The sequence below is a fragment of the Botryllus schlosseri genome, chromosome 6 (assembly GCF_051294905.1).
Source record: "Botryllus schlosseri isolate E-star chromosome 6, Bs_hap1, whole genome shotgun sequence".
Taxonomy (NCBI): domain Eukaryota; kingdom Metazoa; phylum Chordata; class Ascidiacea; order Stolidobranchia; family Styelidae; genus Botryllus; species Botryllus schlosseri.
In genome coordinates, this window is record NC_137241.1 from 2,625,118 (window position 1) to 2,645,913 (window position 20,796).

Consider the following 20,796-nt stretch of genomic DNA (forward strand, 5'->3'; position numbering starts at 1 on the left):
TTGGAATGACATATCTGTGAGGTAGTGATCAATCCTCAGCATTGTCACAAAGTGCAATGAGATTGATATGGTCGAAAAAATACCGAACAAACTTTATGTCATGTAGAACTGGCATTACACTCTTTGAGGTCCCATAAAACGTGATAAGAGGTACAATGGTACATATATGAACTTTCCACATCATTCATACTACATGTTGTGACGTCATAGTGTGTTATTTTCGAATACTCGCCTCGGAGCCTAATCGTCGATTCAGGATTGAATCACTCACGTATCACGCAATTCTGCCCAGCCTTAATTTCAACTGTTTGGGTGGGTTTGGAAAATGTTGAGTACCAGCACTACCGGCATACCAAGACGTATTAATCAAATCCATTACGCGGCGATAAGCGTTTGCGCAATTATAGGATTTTTCATTTTTGCTAGGTGATTTCCCTCTTACGCACCGGAGAGATTTGTAGCGCTGCTCACTTGACACGCAGAGCTGTAGCTGATTGACGATTGCTTCGTACGGTACCGCGTTTAGATTCAGGTTCGAATAAATTTATTATCATCAATAACTGAAAGGCGGATCACTTGAGTCTTATCAGAGTAGTGAACTACTGTAGCCCTCATCCGCGATAGCAGTAAGTCAACAGCACGTATTCACCACGATGGCTACTGTAGAGTTGTGTCTGATAACTCGGAAGGCATATCATCGGTTGATGTCGAGATTGCGGTCGGTGGAGTGAACTTGTCAGACGTATCGTCCGAAAGGAAAGCATTCAACGTAAATGGGCGCGAGGTAAGACGAGTAGGTCGTAGTACTTATACTGATAGGTGATATTGTCAGTAAACTCTGAACCGTCGGCGTCGGGCTATAATTAACTTGTTATGATTCAAACGTAAAGCGCTACATACAATTTCTAAGATGTCTCAAGCCAGCCTGCTGTCAAAAGCAAATTAGCCAAATATTTGACGAGATCCATGGTTTGTACAGGTGACCGAGTTGTATTATTTACCTATTGTGAAATTCCAGTATCCAATGTCTCGGTTTGGAAGCTGGGCATTCCAGGGCTCCGACGGTGACGAGGCAGCAAAGAAGATATGCGCCGATGCCGGCATTATCGCAACATTAACTTGGGGTCTGCGTCAAACTTATCCGCAGGTTAGCACGATTAAAATCCATGCACGGCAAGTCGTGTGTTTGATACATGATGCTTTAACGTTTCACTGTCAGGTTGACGTCTGGGTGATAGACGTAAGCCGCTGCGGTCTAGCTTTACAAATGACGCAGGATGATAAACAGTTCGTATTGAATCGGATAGCCAGTGGGCAGCTGGCAAAGGACTTGGAGCGGTACCTGCGCGGAGCGATTCCAAGCCTTTACGAAAACATTAGCATCAAACTGATAAAGATCATGTGCGTATTAGTCTAATAACGAAGCAGTATCGGAATTTTCAAAATATTTGGTGCATCTACCTGTCGTTATCTAATCTCTTATACAATGGCTGTGATGGGAGTTGTGTAGTAACTGGTATTATTCAAGAATCACTGCCATTTCGCCTTACCTCATTTTCATATTTCATATCAACAGGGCCCCAGTATTGTATACGCGATTGTGTATATGTAATATATTCTACTTTGTGAGTGGGACATCCATTAACGAGTATAAATGGATCTTAAAACCCGCAGACAAAGCGGTATAGGTGTAGCGGTTTCTCAATTTTCGTGGACGAGTGTCAGTCGAAAATGTTCGGGTTTATTTTAATATGACCAAATTATTCAATAGTGTATTGAAGTTCTGTACATTCAAGAAGCTCTTATAATTTTATTTTTATATTATAATTATGGTTGCATGACAACTCTCGTAACGTCCATTCATTACAGGGGAGGAGACTCAAAGAAAAGAGATTCTAGTCGGAAAGGTATGCTTTGCCATTCGCTATTCTATATTCACGACTTATTCCGTTCATTTCTGCATGCAAAAGCCACGGACACAGAATTAGAGGCAAGATTCAACATGTTGCGTGCGATGGGTGAGGATTTTTTCAAATTTTATAAATATATCTGTCGAACAGAATCAGAATAAGCATCGTCTTACAATTTAGGTCAACCGAATAAAATTTTACTGCTACAATGGTGTTTCAAATTTTTTTTACCATTTTTGGACTAGCGTTAAATGATGTTTGATATGCCATATATATCATAGATGGGATTTGGCACAACATGGAAAAATAATATACAATGTACAATCCTCTTGGGAGTAGCGCTATGCAAAATGGCTTTCATTCAGGTTAAAATGATTTATCGATGTAAATGGGAAAAGGCATGCTGGGGACTACGCAGGTACCCGCAGTTCTGCGCTAAGTGTATCGTAAAGCTTTTGCACGTAATTCGTGTGGTGGTATAGTTCTCCGTTAGGTGTCTTCTGTCTACCTTCTCTTCATTTTCGCTAGTAATTATTTCATGCATTGTCTATCAGTTAGTCCATCATTCTGGTGTAAGGCGTCTGAGAGTAGCATGTGTTTCCTGATTTACTTCTGTTTTAACGTTTATATCCTAACTAAGAGATCTATCGACTACTCGGGACCTATCATCTGGAATGCATTACCACCACACATCCGTGAATTGCCTTATAATAGATTCAAAAAAGCCCTACTTGATCACCTCTTGTCGTTACACTAACACTGTTGCCCTACCTCGCCCAGACATTGCTTCATTGATCATTTGCTACCATCGCTTAAATTTTCTTCTATTTTATTTTTTTAACTACTGTAACCTTTTTTACAGCCAGACTGCTTAGAGTCAAGTGTACCTGTTTGATGCTGGTGTGATCAGACTAGATGACCTTCACGGTCTTATCGATCATTCCTATCTAATACCGAATACTGTGCAAGCGTATTTTCTGTACCACCATCACTGCCGTGTGTTATGTATTTTGGTTGGATGAAAATAAAGACTCTCTCTCTCTCTCTGTTTGTAGCATAGTCTACACACTGCACTTTCAGTGGATAAAAGCCTAGAAAGCCGTATGTCTATTGGTGGGTTTTCCTCGCAAGGTCACAACAATTTGTTAACAAGTCATATCTATAGGAATCTCACCAACAACCAGCAGATGGGCCAGCGTCGCTGATGAATAATGACACTCCCACTATGCCTAAAATGGAGATACTAAATTCAATGAGACTTGGAACACTAGTAATTATAATTGTCTAATTAGATAAATGCCGGTAATCAAATTCTAATCTAATTTGTGTAATGTTTCTTTGTTCCGATTTTAATTCTAATCTAATTTCTGGTTTCCCTGAAAATGCCACACGAGAACGGGATAGACTGTTCGCAACGAGCCAAGCTTGCTGTATAGGCATTTGCCATTCTCATGCTTGCGGGGATGAACTGTGATTTGATGTGAAGTGAACTTGGTTCGATTTCGAAGTTTTCTCGAACTCGGTAATTCTATTCTAGTTTGGAATAAAGCAATAGCTATGATTCTAATTCTGGGCTTATTTGGAATAAACTGGGAGGCTATGATTCTGATGCTAATTTAATATGGAAAAGCTGAAAATAGTGTAGTTGTCCAAGTCTGCATGCCATGCATCAATTCTGACGACGATCGCCGTCTCCGGAAAATGATTAACGCACTCATAAGCGTATTTTATTTCCGTAATCGCTTATTTTATTGTTCGCCTTCACAGAACGTATTTCCAATCTCGCGGGCTCTGGAACGCACGAATTCGCGTACGCCAGATTGAAGGAACTACTACAATTCAATGTTACGAATGGCGATAGGTATGTTATTTGTCTGTACAAATGTTCATTTTACGGTTGCGACTTGTTGCTGACATCGATCCGGTTCGTCACATGGCACATGACATCACGTCATGGAACCTTGCAGTGCCAGTATATGTCATTGCTCCGCCTACCCTGGACGCGAACTATCATAACGGTGACATCTGATATCAGTACTATATAACAATTTGCCATATTCATAGTTACAGTGTATTATATAGATTCACCCCGGTTCAAATTTGATAGATGTCTTTTGTTTACGTTATATAAACCTCAGCGCACGAAGTATAATAGATGCGTCTCTAGTATGTGCCTTGGAAGGCACCAACATGCAAGCGTGTAAAGGCAAGTATCCAACATACAGCTGGTTTGTGCATCAGGACGGCTGAGTTGGTTATTCGAAGACATTGTCAAAGTACAGTCTTCGTTGGTAGGCTACTGTGAGTAGAGGTGGATGGAGGGAGAAATGGCGTATATTCTACTCCAATACATTGAGAAGTAATGATTGCAATTGCAACGGCATGTCAGAACCACTTGAAGTTTGAAATACAATATGGAGGTTTCTGGTTTGTAACGTACCTCAAGTTGAATCACACTAAATCAGTCCCTTAAAACCTTTTTAAGCAGCGTCCGCACTTTTTTTGCAAAAAAATTTCATTCGTACAATCAACCGAAAACTGTTTTAAAATAGAGAATGAAGATACTTAACAATATTTTGTTCAGATGCGCAACAAGTATAGGCTACCGGTTTAGGCCATCAAGTTTCGATTTCAACTATAGTGCCCTAAAACCGTTTTCGGACAGATCAGTTCTTTGGTTATGTACAAGAACTATAGTGCTTGAATGACCAGGTCTTCGTGAAAACCATCCAGCACTCCTAGCGTATTCTCCGCGAGTGAAAAACGGTTCTTGGGTGAAATCGTTCTTATGGCACAAAGGTCTCCGAGGCTCCAGCTCGGGGTGCAAAATACGCATGTTTGTTTTGATGCTTCTGCCTGACTTAGTCTGCTTGAAAATATGTATCGACCAGTGTTTTATTAGTCCCGGTTGGTATGGCAATTCCAGTCATGCAGGTGACGCAAATGACCGGAAATATATCTCTGCTGTACAAACTCTCTACTAAAGAGTAAAAAGGATATAGTTTCGCCCGAAAACTATTACACAGAAGTGTAAGTAGCCGGATAACAACTTTAGCAAGTATAATGCAAGTAGCAAGTAGTAAAACCTACTGGAGCACTCCGAAGGAATAAGAATGCCACAGTCTGCCTCTGGTTATGCCCGCATAAGTTACCAGTACTCCGATTTTGGTTAATCGTACATGCGCCCGCAACTGCTTCCTTCCAGGATCCAGATGCTCTTGCGGCTGGGCCTATGCTGTTTCGAACTGCACAAAACGACTGAGATGGCGGACACGGCTTTACGCGTCGCGAGACTAGCTCCAACCGTACATAAAGACGTCGTTTCCTACGCCATGTTCCGCCAGGATATCGCGGATTTCGGAGACAGGCTGCTCAGGAGAAAGATGTTCACGTTGGCCGCCGATATGGTGGTGGCTTTCAGCCCGTTATTTCGCAAAGTCGAAGACCCGAACGATCGTATTGAGATTATGTTGAGTAACATGATGATGTGCTGCGTCGTCATACAAGACGCTTTGAGCAGCGTGGGGATGGTGGGGATGCAAATGGAATTTCGGACTTACATTGAAAAGGTTAATATTAACTTGCTGGTATTCCGCTGCTATCGCTCACGGCTATGGTTTGCACAAAATCGAATGCCAGAGTGATTCGATCCGGAGTCGAGTATTTGGCTTCGAATCGAGTCGAATATTCGAATATTCCTCATTATCAAATTATAATAGATCATTTAGAACAGGGGTCGCCTACTGAAAACGCGTCGCGGGCTACTTTCCAAATTTCCTGGAGGCCGCGCGCCGCGTAGGTTCAATATCGAGATAAAATAGGCCACATACTTTAATAACCACAACTTTAATACTTTACGTCTGCCCAACGCTGTGCTCTCCAAGGCTGGCGACGGGCATAGCTACCACAAAAGTAATAATATTTTAATAGTGAAATACAAATGCAACAAAACTATTGCGTTCATCCGTCTCATGCTATTTTAAATGATGACCTATACGCACGATACCCGACAAAACTTTTCTGTGACTAAAGAATTGATATCGGGGTTAGCTAGACCCGGTATTTTCTTGGATTTTTTTCTCGTAAAGTTTGATCCTGTTGTCATGCCCGAAGTCGTTTACTATGCGTCTTGCATGGTCCCGACAGTGTCTGGGCAGTGAGTTGGTGAGTGCGCGCAGACTCGTGACAAATTAGAGGGAACATTGGTTACCATTATTCGAGGTTCCAAGGATTCCAGGGTTGCTACTGCTCGCGATTAGGGTTGGGCGCAAGGGTTCGAGTATTCGGGACGCATATCGAGTATAGATTGTAATCATTCGAGCCGAGTATATGGCAAAAGACGAATATTTATGAATGCTAAAATTACACGTTCGTTGCCACTAAAAGATATAATATTACCATTCGTCATGTTGTTGCATTTTGTCAGGTCTAATTCAGCGCGGTTTTGCTATATGAAGGTAAAATAGGGTTACCATATTTAGATATCTGAAAAAGAGGACAGTTTTTTCATAAAGTCTAGTACCGACTGAGAAAACTGGTGGATTTGAAATTTTTCCTACCAGTAGTACTGTGTTGACTATAAAAATGGTGATCAGTTTGTCTCGGCTTCCGAATAACCCCCTTTTTAACGATACTCCTGTGGTGTCGACTAAAAAAAGGGTCATCATTTTGATCGACTCACACATTACCCACTTTTCGACAATTCTGCTTACCAATTCTCCCTAGGAGTCGACTTTTTGATAGCGTTTTAATACTTTTTCTAAAAGAAGAAGTCAAATTCCCAAAATGATGACACTTTCAAGTTCGTGAAAAATGAGGACGTACGGTAACCCTAGGTAAACCCTACGACTGTAAACAATAGGAATCGCATAGTGCTGCTGTTTGCTGTCTGCGTTTAAAAAGCGCTCAAATTATAAACGACCTTATATGGTCGGCAGTCTACATACTAGTCGGGTTGGGAATTTGGCGTTCGGCGTATGATTCATGTACAATTTGTACATTGTTCAATCCATCCATAATGCATGATCGGGTTTCCGCTATTGCTAACTCTATTTCGTGGTCTAATGGTATGGTACCGATTATTTAGTAGAATGTTTCGCGTAACTTTTCATTAACTTTATCGTATTCCGGTGGCTCCATCACAATAAAATAAGTTATTGCGCTGAGCAGGTCACCAAAGACGTTGACTACATTCGCGATTTGACGGGATGCAATCCACTGATACGATCGCGCGCCGTTTATTATGTCTTGTATATGTTGGACGGCATCGAAGCCCGGTTGGGAAGTATCTGTTGGGATATGGACTCGCCGCAACGAAATTCAGGTAGCCGGTATGCGTAATGCGTTGTTTTTGTTGCGACATATCTGTCTTGCGTGGTATTTTGGGGGATATAGTCTCGGTCGATGCGGATTGTGTAATGGTATTATGCTTTCTTGTTTACCATTTTCGTAATATCCAACAAGCGAACAACACTCTTTCAAATGTATTCGTTCAAGATGTTTGGTAACAATTCCAGTTGTTACACGCTCGTGTAAATTAGTAACGTTTTGTAATGTAATTTTCTAAATTAGTAAATCTGATAATAATATATTTAAATCGGAGCGAACTCTAAGAGGTTGTCGTTCAGTATAACTGTTGGTTTCTAAGCTAATTTCTCCGTGTCTTCGATACTCTTTATGGTTCAAAGAAATGTAAGTAGTTTGACTTACCGTATTAGACAGCGACTACGATTTCGCGTTGCTCGACAACAGTGGTTCTCAACCTCTAGAAATGGGCATCAATCTGGACATAGATGATCATAGGTCATATCACTGTTTAGCCCTAGCGACGCCGATGAAACATCCCAATCGCAATGACGGAAGGATATAAATCGAGGAACCGTGTTTAACAGCGCTAATGGTCTTGAAATTTCCAGTGACAGGTGACAAGTGGTTATTTCGCAGATGCGTCCTCTAGAATCGAAAGCGCGTGGTCAGATTTCAGGAAGATACTTTCACTGGCCGAGGAATATCCGGAAGTGGCACCTATCATATCCGACCCTGGTCTATACAAATCCGTGGCGCAAATATCTGAAAACCCAGCTCTACTGGAGAAGTAAGTGATTTCATTGAAAGAGCTTGGTGTAAAATAAGGTAGGCGTGAGGGAGGGTGCGAATCCGGACAGTATCTTGTTCATATGAATCCGAAAATTTGTCGGAAGTTCGCTAGGAACGCGAAAGAGAAAATATGATAGTGCTGCTGTCGTAGTAGTGTTAACTCCGAAGAACGCCTTTTCTGAATTCCGCTGTTGTCGTGATGCGACGAGTGGTCGAAAGTTGATACTATATAGAAATTTCGATCATCTAAGATTGTGACGTCAACAGAGCAGCGTCGTTGCCATTTTTAATTTTTCTAAATCTGCAAGCCTTGGTACATGTAAAGAATTCTTTGTATCTGAAATGCTACTTCGGACGTAGGCTAGTAAGTATACGGATGGCGATGTTCACAACTAACACGCCAAACGTTGCCGTGGAAAGAAAGACGCCGCTTTGCTTGTGTATAATGGGATGTTTTTCATCTACAATTTGAGACTGCCACGTGAAAGGTATTGTACAAGCACACAGTGGTAAAACAGAAATCACGAGGGCTTTCCGCGATGCGTTCAAGTAATCAATTTAACATTGATATTTGGAGTTGATGTGCTCGTTTACGACTGTCTGCGTGCATGCGACCGTACCTTGTAAAAGTAATCGAAATGCAGACGTCGACAGAAAATGGTAGGCTATCCCTGGCTCACAGTATAACTCTTTGTTAGTTTTCCACGCTTCTTTTTCCAGTAGTTTCAGCCGTTATATAATGATCTATGTTCTCTCTTTGGCCAACAATGCCACCAAACGGCCCGCATTGACGAATGAAATTACGAACTTCATAGACTATAAAATGTAGCTAAAATCTATTCTTGAATGTTGTGCCGTTACGTCCGCGCTTTCTGTTCATCAGATTCACGATCTACGCAGAGTTGTGATCACGCTGGTATGGACACGTTACGAAATGATTTCGTTTTATTTTAGGCGTATTTTGGACCCGCGGATCAGAAAGATCAACGTTATTTTGAACTTGGTCGACGAAATACCTATGCTGTCGAATTCCGGACGTAGGTAAGAATCACTCTTTCCACATTAAGTCTTCTGATGACGCCAATCATATGATCAGACTAACTTTTCCAACTAATATTACTGGGAACGGTATACAACGGGATGGAAACGAAAATCGTGCGTTTGCTGATTGCCTCTATAACGCAGGGCAGGAGTGGCAAACTTTTTAGCTCGCGGGCCGCTCTGCATAAAATTGAGATTATAAACGAAAACGCAATATTGGTATTTTATTATATAGTAAGGATATGGAAATAATATACATGTTTATTTAAAACAAATCAACCATTGATTTGATGATATCGTGCACGCGTCAATAACATTGGCGATATTTCATATGCTGGTCAACCTCAATAACCAATTTTCAAAACTAGGGGTGAAAGTCGGTTTTTCCGATATTGTTAGAACAGGATTGAAATTTGAAACTGTGAGCAGTGAATATAACATATATTTAACGTGGTTAACTATAATAATAAAAGTTTCATCGAGTCACTGCAGTAATTAAATTTGTAGTATGTATTTTATCAATATTTCTAATACGTTTTTTGAGCCTTTCGCGGGCCGCGTGCGATCCGCGGGCCGTAGTTTGTCGACCCCTGATGTAGGGTATACGAATAAAGTCGTCGGCACTTTCCGCTGTCACACCCACTCTATTTGATGGAAATGAGCCAATTACGCTAATTCACGGGACGATATATCAAAGAATAAACTGGCTTCTATTTTCGCGTGCTACCTTTTGGGGTGGCGATAAGAACTATCCTCCCTAACAGTGAACCATGACCAATATTATTGACCATCTTTGGCTTAGTGAAGACAGTAAACTGACATTGTTGATTGCATCCATTCCGAACAGTTGCCGATCAATTGCGAACAAACCTGTCCTTGTTTATGGCCTCAATGCCAAACAAAGTCTTGTTGCGAGGCTGTATGGTCTACCGTCATCCTATACCGCTGTAAGCCGTCTTTTCGTCGGGAATCCGATTTCCCCTTACATTAAAGCATTTTTTAATCATGAAAACTAGATTTTCCTAACTTCTGCAGACTTTCGTCTGATGCAATGTCATTCGAACGATTGAGGTCGACTTTATGTGACAACAAAAATGAGGTAAGTTTCGTTTTGGTTGGTCTTGATGTTGGACACATGGTTTATTGGTTAAGCGATGCACGAATATGTTGGTTGACGGCAAATATGACGATCACTAGATCATAATACCTGGTCATAAAAATGTCTCGCTGTATAGATACTTCGCAATCACATGAATACGAGATACTGGTAGCTCATTTTTCGGAAATCATTCTTCCTTATCAACGGCTGTGTCATGATCATGAAATTCCATTCGCCTCGAGACTATTTCAAAATAAATGGTCCATTTTATAAAAAGAAATTGCGGTATTCCATAAGGACATTGAAGAAATTCCATCGTGGCCGTTTTTTTGTACTCAAATTTCAAAGGCATTTATCAGATAGGTGAATTTGGTTTGGTTACCCTTTCTTAGATATTTATGTACTATGGAGCCAACACCACATAAATACTGCTTACCAAAAATTATATTCGAATTAAAGTTGGAGCGTGGAATCGTTTCATAAATTATATATGAATTAAATTACCAGCCTTCCGCTCTAGCTAGACCAGTGATTCTCAATCCCGCGGACCTCCTCACCGTTCAGTTCAAATCTATCTCAATTATCGTGCAATTGTCATCCGTCTTGTGCAAATATCAACTGTAGGTTAGTGATAAACAGCAACAAAATTACTTTTCTTAAAAATAACATTATTTGTGTAGAAATTGGGTATACTTTAAAAGTGTGTCCCGAAACTGCATTTTTTAAATACGTGGTGTCTTGAAAATTCGCGCTTTCGATTTTGATGTCACCGATTGAGAGCCTTGAATCCATTTCCACAAAGAAAGGTGGTGGTGAGTGTGATAATAACGCGACTAATATGATCGCATCTAATATGGCACAAAATTGAGAAATATATTTCCTAATGGACATATATATCATCCCGTTAGGTCATTTTTATCTAGCAGCCCATCTTGAATATATTATGGAATAGTGGTTTTGTGTATCAAACGAGAAAATGGATTTCTACAAACATTTCGAAGTCATCGTGATTGACCTTACTATACTACAACTTTATATTTTTCCGCAATCCCCAACAAAACATCGCCAAACAGCAATATGTTTATGCCAGTCGGCTATTGGAAATGAGTTTGCACAGTAGGATATTTCATCTCAGCCGGGCATTCTGTTAATGAGAGTCATGGAGTTTTACCAGTAATGAAGTGAAATCGCCTCGTGATTAGGGCTGGGCACAGTGATTCGAGTACTCGAATCTAAATCGAGTATTAATTTTAATGATCCGAGTCGAGTAGTAAAATGCGCGTTTTTCGAGTACTGAAATTATACGCTCCTCGCCACTGCATGTTAATTTATTAACGAAAATTGTATTTTTGATACTATATTCCACTCTGAAAGCCTTGAAACCTTGATTGACCTATCGCAACGACATCATTCATTCTGTTATGACGTGATTATGAGTGATACTCGATTGCTCGACTCGACTTGAAGCATAATACCTGATTCAGAATCGAATCACCCTGGTACTCGAAATTGCCCAGCCCTACTCGTGATCTCCTTGTTAAGCTGCCGAATGCAGCATAGCGAGAAAAACTAATAGCTACGCCAGTAAGGGCGTAGTACAGAGTTTCCGCAATGGATCCACCAAAGTTCTTGTTCAGATTTTAAGACATGATGTATATATATAAATATATTTAAGATATATATATTGGTAGGAATTCAGTAAACAAGACATTCTGGTGTTTTGGCCAAAGGATTTTCATCCGTAAGCTGTCATAGGCGGGCTTGACCCTACCGACAAGAATTCAAAGTTTGGTGTTTTGGGTAGATATCATGTAACATAAAATCTGGGAGTATATAGGATAAAGAGTTCTTACGGGAAGATAAAGCATAAATGAAGGTAAAGTCATAATTAGGAAATAAGATTACCAAAATAAACCATTTTGTAAATTTAGAGGTTTTGCGGACCCCCAGTTGAGAACCGCTGGACTAGACAGATGCACAACTACGATTACAAGTCTGCTTGAATGCGAATGCGACCTGTAGGGATAGCTCCTTGTCTTCGCCATTTTTAAACATCATCTATAATACGCGCTCTACGATTTGGCCATTCGCAGTCGCGCAAGGAAAAGCAAAAAGGCAACGAAGCGTACAAGAAGAAGCAATACATAAACGCGTTAAAACATTACGGCCAGGCCATCGAGCTCGACGCTTCCGACGCCTTGTTACATTTCAACAAGGCAGCCGTCTACATTTGCCAAAAGCGGCTGGACGAAGCCAAGTCCTCGTGTCTCGATGCCATGCGCATCTTGCAGTTTCAAGCCGACAGCGACGACATGGATATCGCGAAGTAAGTCTATATTCATTATTCACTTGACTGTAAGTAGTGTATTTGTGTACTTTGGTAAAGTAGACGTAATACGTCGTTACTTACCACCTATGTGTAAATGTATAACGTATATAGACTTGAGAATGTTGAATTATCGTCTTTTGAATCGGAGCGATTGACTAGCTGTTGGAGAAGCGTAGCTTGCGGGATCGGTCATCACCGCATTTGCGTCTCGGGCAGACTTGCTTTAGTTCAGTGATTCTCAAACTTATTGGACACGCCCCCTTCCCCTTTGATCCTAGTGGATAATTTCGCGCCCCCCCTTATTGCCATATCCTAAAACTATGAAAAAGAGCAACAAAATTGATTGCAATCCCAACGCATACATAGTCTGGTGGCATTTTAGGTTATGACTGTTGACTGTTGAGAGAGCTTTCAAATATGAAATTCGGAATATACACAGATCAATAACACTGGCCAACAAAATGAATTTTTTTTTTAGGCAGAACATCTGAGAGCCGTTTCTGTGTTTTTTTGGGGTTGCTGATTACGAATATCACATTCGTTTTGTCAGATTGGCTCTTTGTCAGGAGATATTTATACTCCTAAAAGCCCAAAATTACTGTATTTACCCCTAAATATTTCACTTGGTTAGAAGAAAATCGTAGTTTTTCCTAATCGTATACTGCGCATAAATAGCTAATTGACTATGAAGAACCCTTATGTCATTCTCAGTCGTTCTATGAATATCAACATGACATGATGTGAAATATTTGTTTGTCAAAAAAGCTATTTGTCAAGCTTTAAAATTGCACTTTTTCACAGCGGAAATACATATTATCCTGTATCAATTGGTCATTCTATCAAGATTAAAGAGGAGTAAAAGCTGTAAAATTTGTCCTTGAAAGGCTTAACAACAATACTCATATGCGTCTCATTTCTTTTGACTGGTAAATGGATAATTTTCCGCTGATTCAACAAAGTGGGTATACCTTGTAACCCTATCAAACGATAAGCTTAAATCTGGTATCTGGTAGTGGTATCTGGTATACTCGAATACCGATGAAAGATTCCAATTTCACATTAGAAAGGAGTTCACTGCATGCAATTTCTCCAAAGATGTAGTAAATAAAACTTTTTAGATGATCACAAAACACCCAACTACAAACAGTTGGTCCGAAAATTCGTATCTGCATATCGAAAACTTGAGCACAAACATGAGCATAAAAGTTCACTTCCTGTGCAGTCATCTTGATATATTTCCTGATCATCTTGTTGATTAGCAAGGGTACAGGTTCTACCAAGACATCATAACAACAAAAGAAAGATATCAGGGCAGATGAGATGAAGAATTGAACATATTATGTCAGACCATTGCCGGAACCTTTCGACAAACTGCACTAAATAGCTTACAGGCGAAAACCGTACAAAAATCAATTGTGATTTAAAATACATCGATAACATTATATTCCAACTGATTATTTCAAATATGCAATTGGTGGTTGACGTAAAACTTATTGAATTATTGCCACGTTATTTGATTATCTAGGTCAGTGGTTCCCAACCTTTTTCATCTCGTGCCTCCCTTGGCCGAAATTTGAGCCAAAATTCCCCCCTTATGATAAATCTGCCCGATGATTAAAAATGGTCATTTTTACCGCGCAAACACCCGTTGACTGAAAGAATAAGACGGGCGGTACCGAGTGCTTGTTTCTAGCAGTGCTGTAATAACACTTTGTAGACCTCCAAAAACCACGGTCTTGGTCCCAATCACAGAAATTCTGGAAGGCTTGACTCAACAGACCCCCACACTTCCATTTGTGTTTTCGGCTTACCATGTACCAATCGCTAATATAACTGCTGTGAAGAATCAGTATCCATAAATTTACTGGCCTCACGATTTTTTTCTCAAGCTTGCGTATGCATTTGGCCGACAATAGTGGTACTTTCATATATAGCAGGGTTGACCAGAGTTTGAGTCGAGTTTGACCATTTTCTGATTACTCGACTAGACTCGAGAGTAATTTTCTCAAAATACGGAAACGACTCGACTCGAGACAATCTGGGTATTGACTCGACTTGAACTCTAGTCATTGTTAATGACTCAAACCAAGCCATATCACTCGAGACTATAAAACGGCCAAGACCGACATTTCATTGTAAATTCGAAGAACAGTAAATTGACCACCCTGTTGGAATTTCGTCTATTGATCCTGGTACTTGACAATGCGACAAGAAACTGCTTAAAGTGAGGAAAATTAGTATATCATAAATCCAAATCATTCAATATCAACAGTGTTGACTTGAGTGTGACTTGGACTCGTACTCGAGTCATAATACCATGACTCGGACTCGGCCGTCTGCTCGGTGACTTGGACTCGGACTTGACTCAATGGTGAATTAAAGATGACTTGACTTTGACTCGAGTAAAAACTATGAAAGTGAGATTGACTTGTGACTCGGATCCTCGTGACTGGGTTACAGCGCTGATGTATAACATACACGTGATCAGATTCCCTGCTGGAGCTCATTGAAATTTAGGACTCCCATTACGTTTCGGCAACATTGCACCAAGTTTACCATGTCTTTTTTCGATCGGGCAGCTGTTCACTAAAAATAAAGCAAGTCTCTTTGACTTGAATCGGTGACGTTGAAACATTTAGTCACTGTCTGAAAATGTTGACTTGAAAATATAAGATAAATACTTTCACTAGAGGCCTTCTTGTGATAGATTCCGCACGCCATTTACTCGCTTAGGATATATTTGAATAAGAGGTCGTCGCTGGCCTGCAAAATTGTCTTGCGAACTGCAGCACATCTGAACTAGTTTAAAAAGGGGCGGGGGGATTTGTATGTGAAAAAGAGATTTCAAATAGCATTTGAACTTACTTTCAGCAAACAAATAAGAGCCATAAGGAGCATACGTTCGGATATAACTGGTTGACTACATGACAGTTCAAACATGAACAATTTGGGAAATCCGTTTCAATTCTAAAGGGGAATTCCTCCCTAAAAATTGCAAAATTCCCCCCAAGGGGGGAATTCCTCCCCGGTTGGGAACCCCTGATCTAGGTAAATACTTATGTACATGACTTGGGTTTATTTATGTACATGATATCCGTGAAAGTCCGTAACTATGATAAATCTACTAATCCTAAATATAGTGCTGTTGCTGTATTTTGTTTTAAAAGAGCCTTCTGTGTGTAAAAATAACAAGTAGATTGAATTTGTAAACTTAATAGTACGACTGAGCCGATTTTATATCTAGTCATTACCGCGAAAACGGGAGATTTTGGTGAAAATAGCCCCTTGGGTTATCTCCATAACAAGAGCCAATTTGAAAAAACTAAGGTGATATTCGGAATCAGCGCCCTTCAGAACCCCCAAAACCACTCTTACTTTGTCTGCCTAAAAATATGTGTTGACCAGTGTAGTTATTATCAGTCAAACAGCTTGTCAAAAATAATCAGGTTCTATGTTAGCACGTAGCATAAACATACTCAAGCGATTTTGGTGTCTAATACCTTCCATTTCCTCAAGAGGGATTCGCTCAAGCGTGCCTGGCCATAAGCGAAATTGAACACCAGAAGCGCGGCCCCGTTGTAAGCCATTTCGATTCAAATCATCATTTCTAAGATTCAAAATTCATGTCAAACATGGCATATGATATGGTATGAGCCTATATAAGGAAATATTTCATTTCTCAATAACGTTGTGTCTCACTACTCGCTCTGCACAGATGCTTAACAGACATGCCATAAAAGCATTAGCTAACACCTGCACGCATTCACCAGTCACTCCTAATTCAGAGACATCTTCTGATCCGTGCAAGGTCCGGTATCACTCACAATCTACGGAGTAGGGATATTACAACGCAACTATCACATTTTAACACGTAGAATAATTTAGATTATCACCGTTGTTTAAACCAAGAAGTTTCAGCACATATTAAACTCATTCCATGTTCAAGAAACTTCATATCTCTCAGATGGCTACGCGCCCCCTTCAGATGATTTCACGCTCCCCACGGAGGCGCGCCCTCAGTTTGAGAATCACTGTTTTAGTTGTATAATTAGGCTAAGCAGAGCGAAATACCGGTGATCTAATTCTAATCTAACTCGTGAAAGGTTTCCATGTTCTTATTTCAATTCTAACCAATTTTCTAATTTTAGTGAAAAATGTTACACGAAAACTGTATCGTCACAATATGTGAGTAACGAGCCAAGCATGGCGTACATACATTTGCCATTGTCGTGATTATGAGAACGAGTTTTAGATTTGATGCGAACTGAGCTTGATTTTTTGAGTGTTTCTTTCAAATTTAGAATTGAATCAAGTTTTTTCGAATCCCATAATTTTATTTCTAATCTGTTCTGTAAAAATGTGTTGCTATCATTACACTGGTCTACACAAAATTTCAGGTTTGGGTTTTGACAATTGATTTTGGCTAATTTTGGGGCGCTGAATCCGAAAATGGCCTCAGATTTTCTCCATCACATCACGTTTTTGAGATATGAAATATCCCTAATTTTTTAAAAAAATTCAATTTTTGACCCCCCTCTGTTGTCTAAACAAGGAATTCTGATGCAATAAACACTGTTTTACCTGCAATAATCTAGCTTTAATTAGCAAACAAGCATTCTATGTTAGATTCATACAAATTTGAGTTGTCTTTATCAAAGTTTTATGCCCCGGAATTAAAAATAGGCGTGCAAAAGAGCAACCATAATAAAATTAAATGCTACATTATGCTGACGAACATGTGGATAGGACAGTAGCAAGGTATGATCTGAATTACAGCCTAGAGTTCACACAATATGCACATAGACATTCCAATGAAGTGCATAAATTCTGAAGACAGGGACTTGGGCAGGGCGAGTTCAGAAACAGTGAAAAAAAGAGCTTTCATAAAATATGAAGTCTTCAGCACTTATAAGCTTAAAAATTCTCTTTTGAGAGACTTTCTTTTACGAACAGCATCTGGAATTTTTCTTTTTTAATTCCATCAATAGTCGGCTATCATATGAAAATCCAGGTGCAGGTGGCAACTGTGTCCTTGTCCTTGCTCGTACCGGATTTTTACTGGTGTGGGAAATAAATGAATCCATAAATCCCACCGACCTTGATAACGTGCCTCCATAATTTTAATATCTTGGCTGAAACGTTCACCCTGTTCTTCACTAACTTTCCCAAGGTTTTGTCTAAACTCATCCGCATGTGTTTTCAAATTGTTAACTTTAATGCTCATCCTGCATCCCAAATCTTCATAACTAAGCAGTAGCTCCCTTGAGAGATCTTTATAATTTTCTGTTTTTTTTGTTTCCCAAAAAACAGCACCGAAAGCATTCCAAGCTCTAACTTCCAATGGCAACATTGATTATACACAAGATTTTATTCCTTTAACAATTGCCTAATTTGAGGTCCATTCAAAATCCGAGTTCTTTTGTCTCTTCACTGAGACCAGAAAAAGCATAACATATATCCTTTAAAACACCCCCCTTCACAATCTAAAGCTTTTACATATTGTTTCATGAGACCAAGTTTGATGTGAAGAGGAGGCAAGAGGATCTTTTTTTTATATCAACTAACTGATCACGTATGATATTGTTGTCTCCGGGCGTCAAGGTGAGCGTTGGAGGCCATTCATCTTTGTTTCAGTGGTGATCCTTGACCCTGCTGTCCCGGTAGCATAGGAAACATGGGTATTCGGTGTAGCCCCAGCAAAAAGTTCACCATTTTCAAATCTAGACATATGAGCCAGCCATGGTCATGCTACTACAACTTTTTGAAAACGGTTTTGATGTTCTGATAATCTTCTTTCATTGTTCATTGCGATAAAATGTCACGCTTGTACCAGCTTTGTTAGTTGCTCTTTTGCCTGCTTAATTTTTTATACCAAGGCATGAAATTTTAATAAATACAACGCAAATTTGTTTGAATATAATATAGAATGCCTGTTTGCTAACTAAAGCTGGATTATTGCAGATAAAACCTTGTTTATTGCATCAGATTTCCTTGTTTTGAAAACAGAGGGGGGTCAAAAATTGATTTTTTCTTCAAATTAGGGATATTTCATATCTCAAAAACGTGATGTGATGGAGAAAATCTGAGGCCATTTTCGGAATCAGCGCCCAAAAATTAGCCAAAATCAGATGTCAAAACCCAAACCTGAAAAAAAAAGTTGAAATTTGTAGACCAGTGTTATAATTAATTTTGAAAAACTCAACAATTCCTATGTGTTACCCTCTGGTCCCAGGGTGCTCGCCAGACTCGCGCGCGTCGAGTTTCTCAGTAAGCGCTATGAAACCGCGATGGCGCTTTGCCGGAAATCTCTCCGTGTCCACGACGAGCCGAAAGTGAGGCAGCAAATGAAAGAGTGCGAGGAGGCGTTCACCGCGTCACGTCTTAGCGTTTTTGATTGACATGCTTCGATTTTCTGGTACGAGGTGTGGGCATGCCAAGATTGGACGTGTTTGTTCGCATTGTGCGTGGGTGTGATAATGAAGAAAATTCGTTTCCTTGTATTCCTGTGTTTTCGAAAGAATTATGCTGTATGGAGAGAAATAGTATCGGATGTAAGGCGTACAATTCCGTGATGAATTGGTAGCGGTGATCGTGACTCTGCAATGAAATAGGATATAAGACGACACAACAATCGTAGATTCTTGAAGTTGAGCACAGTCACCATGAACATGTTTATTTTGCTTTTGGCACGATAGCCTTCGTTCACTTCGTGTATAGCTATACAACAGCGTTATTAACCTTTACGAATCTGGGGAACGCTAATCTGCAAGCCTTCGGGCACCCCAACATGTCGCTGATTTTACTACCACATATTTCATCATTAGGACATATCATCGTAATTGGATATGGTATAGCTAACACAGTTGACTTGGAAACGACCAAAGCAACCACAGATGATCGATCATTACAGGACTAAAAATAAAGGGTACAAACATTACGTACAGCAATATGTCTAGTGCGGTAGCGACCAATATAATTTAGGAATCACTGTCGTAACCGAGGCCGTTACCAGCTGCAGATAACCGGTTGGTGGGATTCCTTGCTTGAAACGCTAAATATGACAAAATTAAAAATGTTTGGCACACCAGTGGGTATAATAATGTCACATTTTTTGACATTTTGGTACGTTGCATACGAATGGTTGCCGGCGCCTGCCTTAGTTTCAAGATGCCAGAGGTCGAAGGCTTGTCCATTGATAAAATAAATAAAACATCAAATTATAAACTGATTCAGAACTTTGTGAGGTAACATTTTGCCTGATAACCTGTTCGATTTGGCTTAAGTACAAGCCGTCTCCGGTGAGGACATGCGAGCGACAAGTACTAGTTGACTCGCTAAACCACGCAGTTTCGGCGGTCATTCGTTTTTTTTTGTGGATGACTAGGTCACCAGGTGTCGCTGCTGCCAGGTGTATTCGTGCGGAATATTCCGTTCGTAGTAGTCTGGTGCTGGTAGTGGGAAATGAGCCTATACTCTCTCGATATTGTCGAAGATAAGAGTATTATTCGAGTTGGAGTAGTCAGTTTATCCACGGCCTTCAGCGCGAATGACTGTAATCAACTCTCTGTGGCAGCAAAGCAATTTCACCTCATCTTAGCTGATTTACTACCGTAAAATTACATGAACACCATCATAAATATATTCGATTACGAACAACACCCTCGAACTGACACTCTCTAGTCTAGTTTAACCAGACAAATCGAAATTAGAAACTCTTTTGTCGGGCTGCACACACTCAGAGCCGTGGCAATAAGAATTATTCCGGCCGGACTTCGTTCACCGTGCGGACGGCTGAGCTCTCCATTTGATGGCTTTCCTGGTGTCTTTTCCATTTATCATCTGCTTATTTTGTGTCAAGGGTGAGGTCCCAAAAATGGCACCAAGCGTACACCCAGATTATGACGACGGATACATTCCCGGACTATATTATGGAGACCTAGCCGACGGCAAGACAAAATGCAATTTGAGATTGAATTAGCATTTTGGCGCTATATGTTCATGTTTAGTTCCTTCTTGTGTTCGCAGCGAACATATGTCAAAATTTTGTGTTCAGACGAAAGTGAACATTTTAGGATTCCGCATCATCCCTAGTCTCAACCAAGTGTCCATAAAGTTGATGATAAATATATGTAGGCCTATAATGTAAGAAAAGTCTGTACTAAATAAATGATACCTTTTTCAAAATACTAAATAGAAGAGTTTTACCTCATTAAAAAAAACTTGCCAATACCTCACGTGTAGAATGCACCCTACCACCAAACAGCCTTCAGACCAGGATGGGTGTTTTTACATGGAATATCTAAACTACTATTTTTTATCTT

At 40.1% G+C, this 20,796-nt stretch overlaps 1 protein-coding gene across 1 annotated transcript; it reads left to right on the forward strand.

The window, feature by feature from the left end:
• Window positions 1-281: 281 nt before the first annotated feature.
• LOC145440263 (uncharacterized) lies at window positions 282-18,975 on the forward strand. The gene is made up of 13 exons (XM_080317828.1): window positions 282-784; window positions 1,019-1,147; window positions 1,220-1,401; window positions 1,870-1,907; window positions 1,971-2,018; window positions 3,678-3,771; window positions 5,116-5,479; window positions 7,080-7,233; window positions 7,854-8,004; window positions 8,961-9,047; window positions 10,083-10,146; window positions 12,240-12,472; window positions 18,708-18,975. The coding sequence occupies exons 2-13, from the start codon at window positions 1,025-1,027 to the stop codon at window positions 18,871-18,873; spliced, it is 1,704 nt and encodes a 567-aa protein (XP_080173954.1). The 5' UTR covers window positions 282-784; window positions 1,019-1,024; the 3' UTR covers window positions 18,874-18,975.
• Window positions 18,976-20,796: the final 1,821 nt, after the last annotated feature.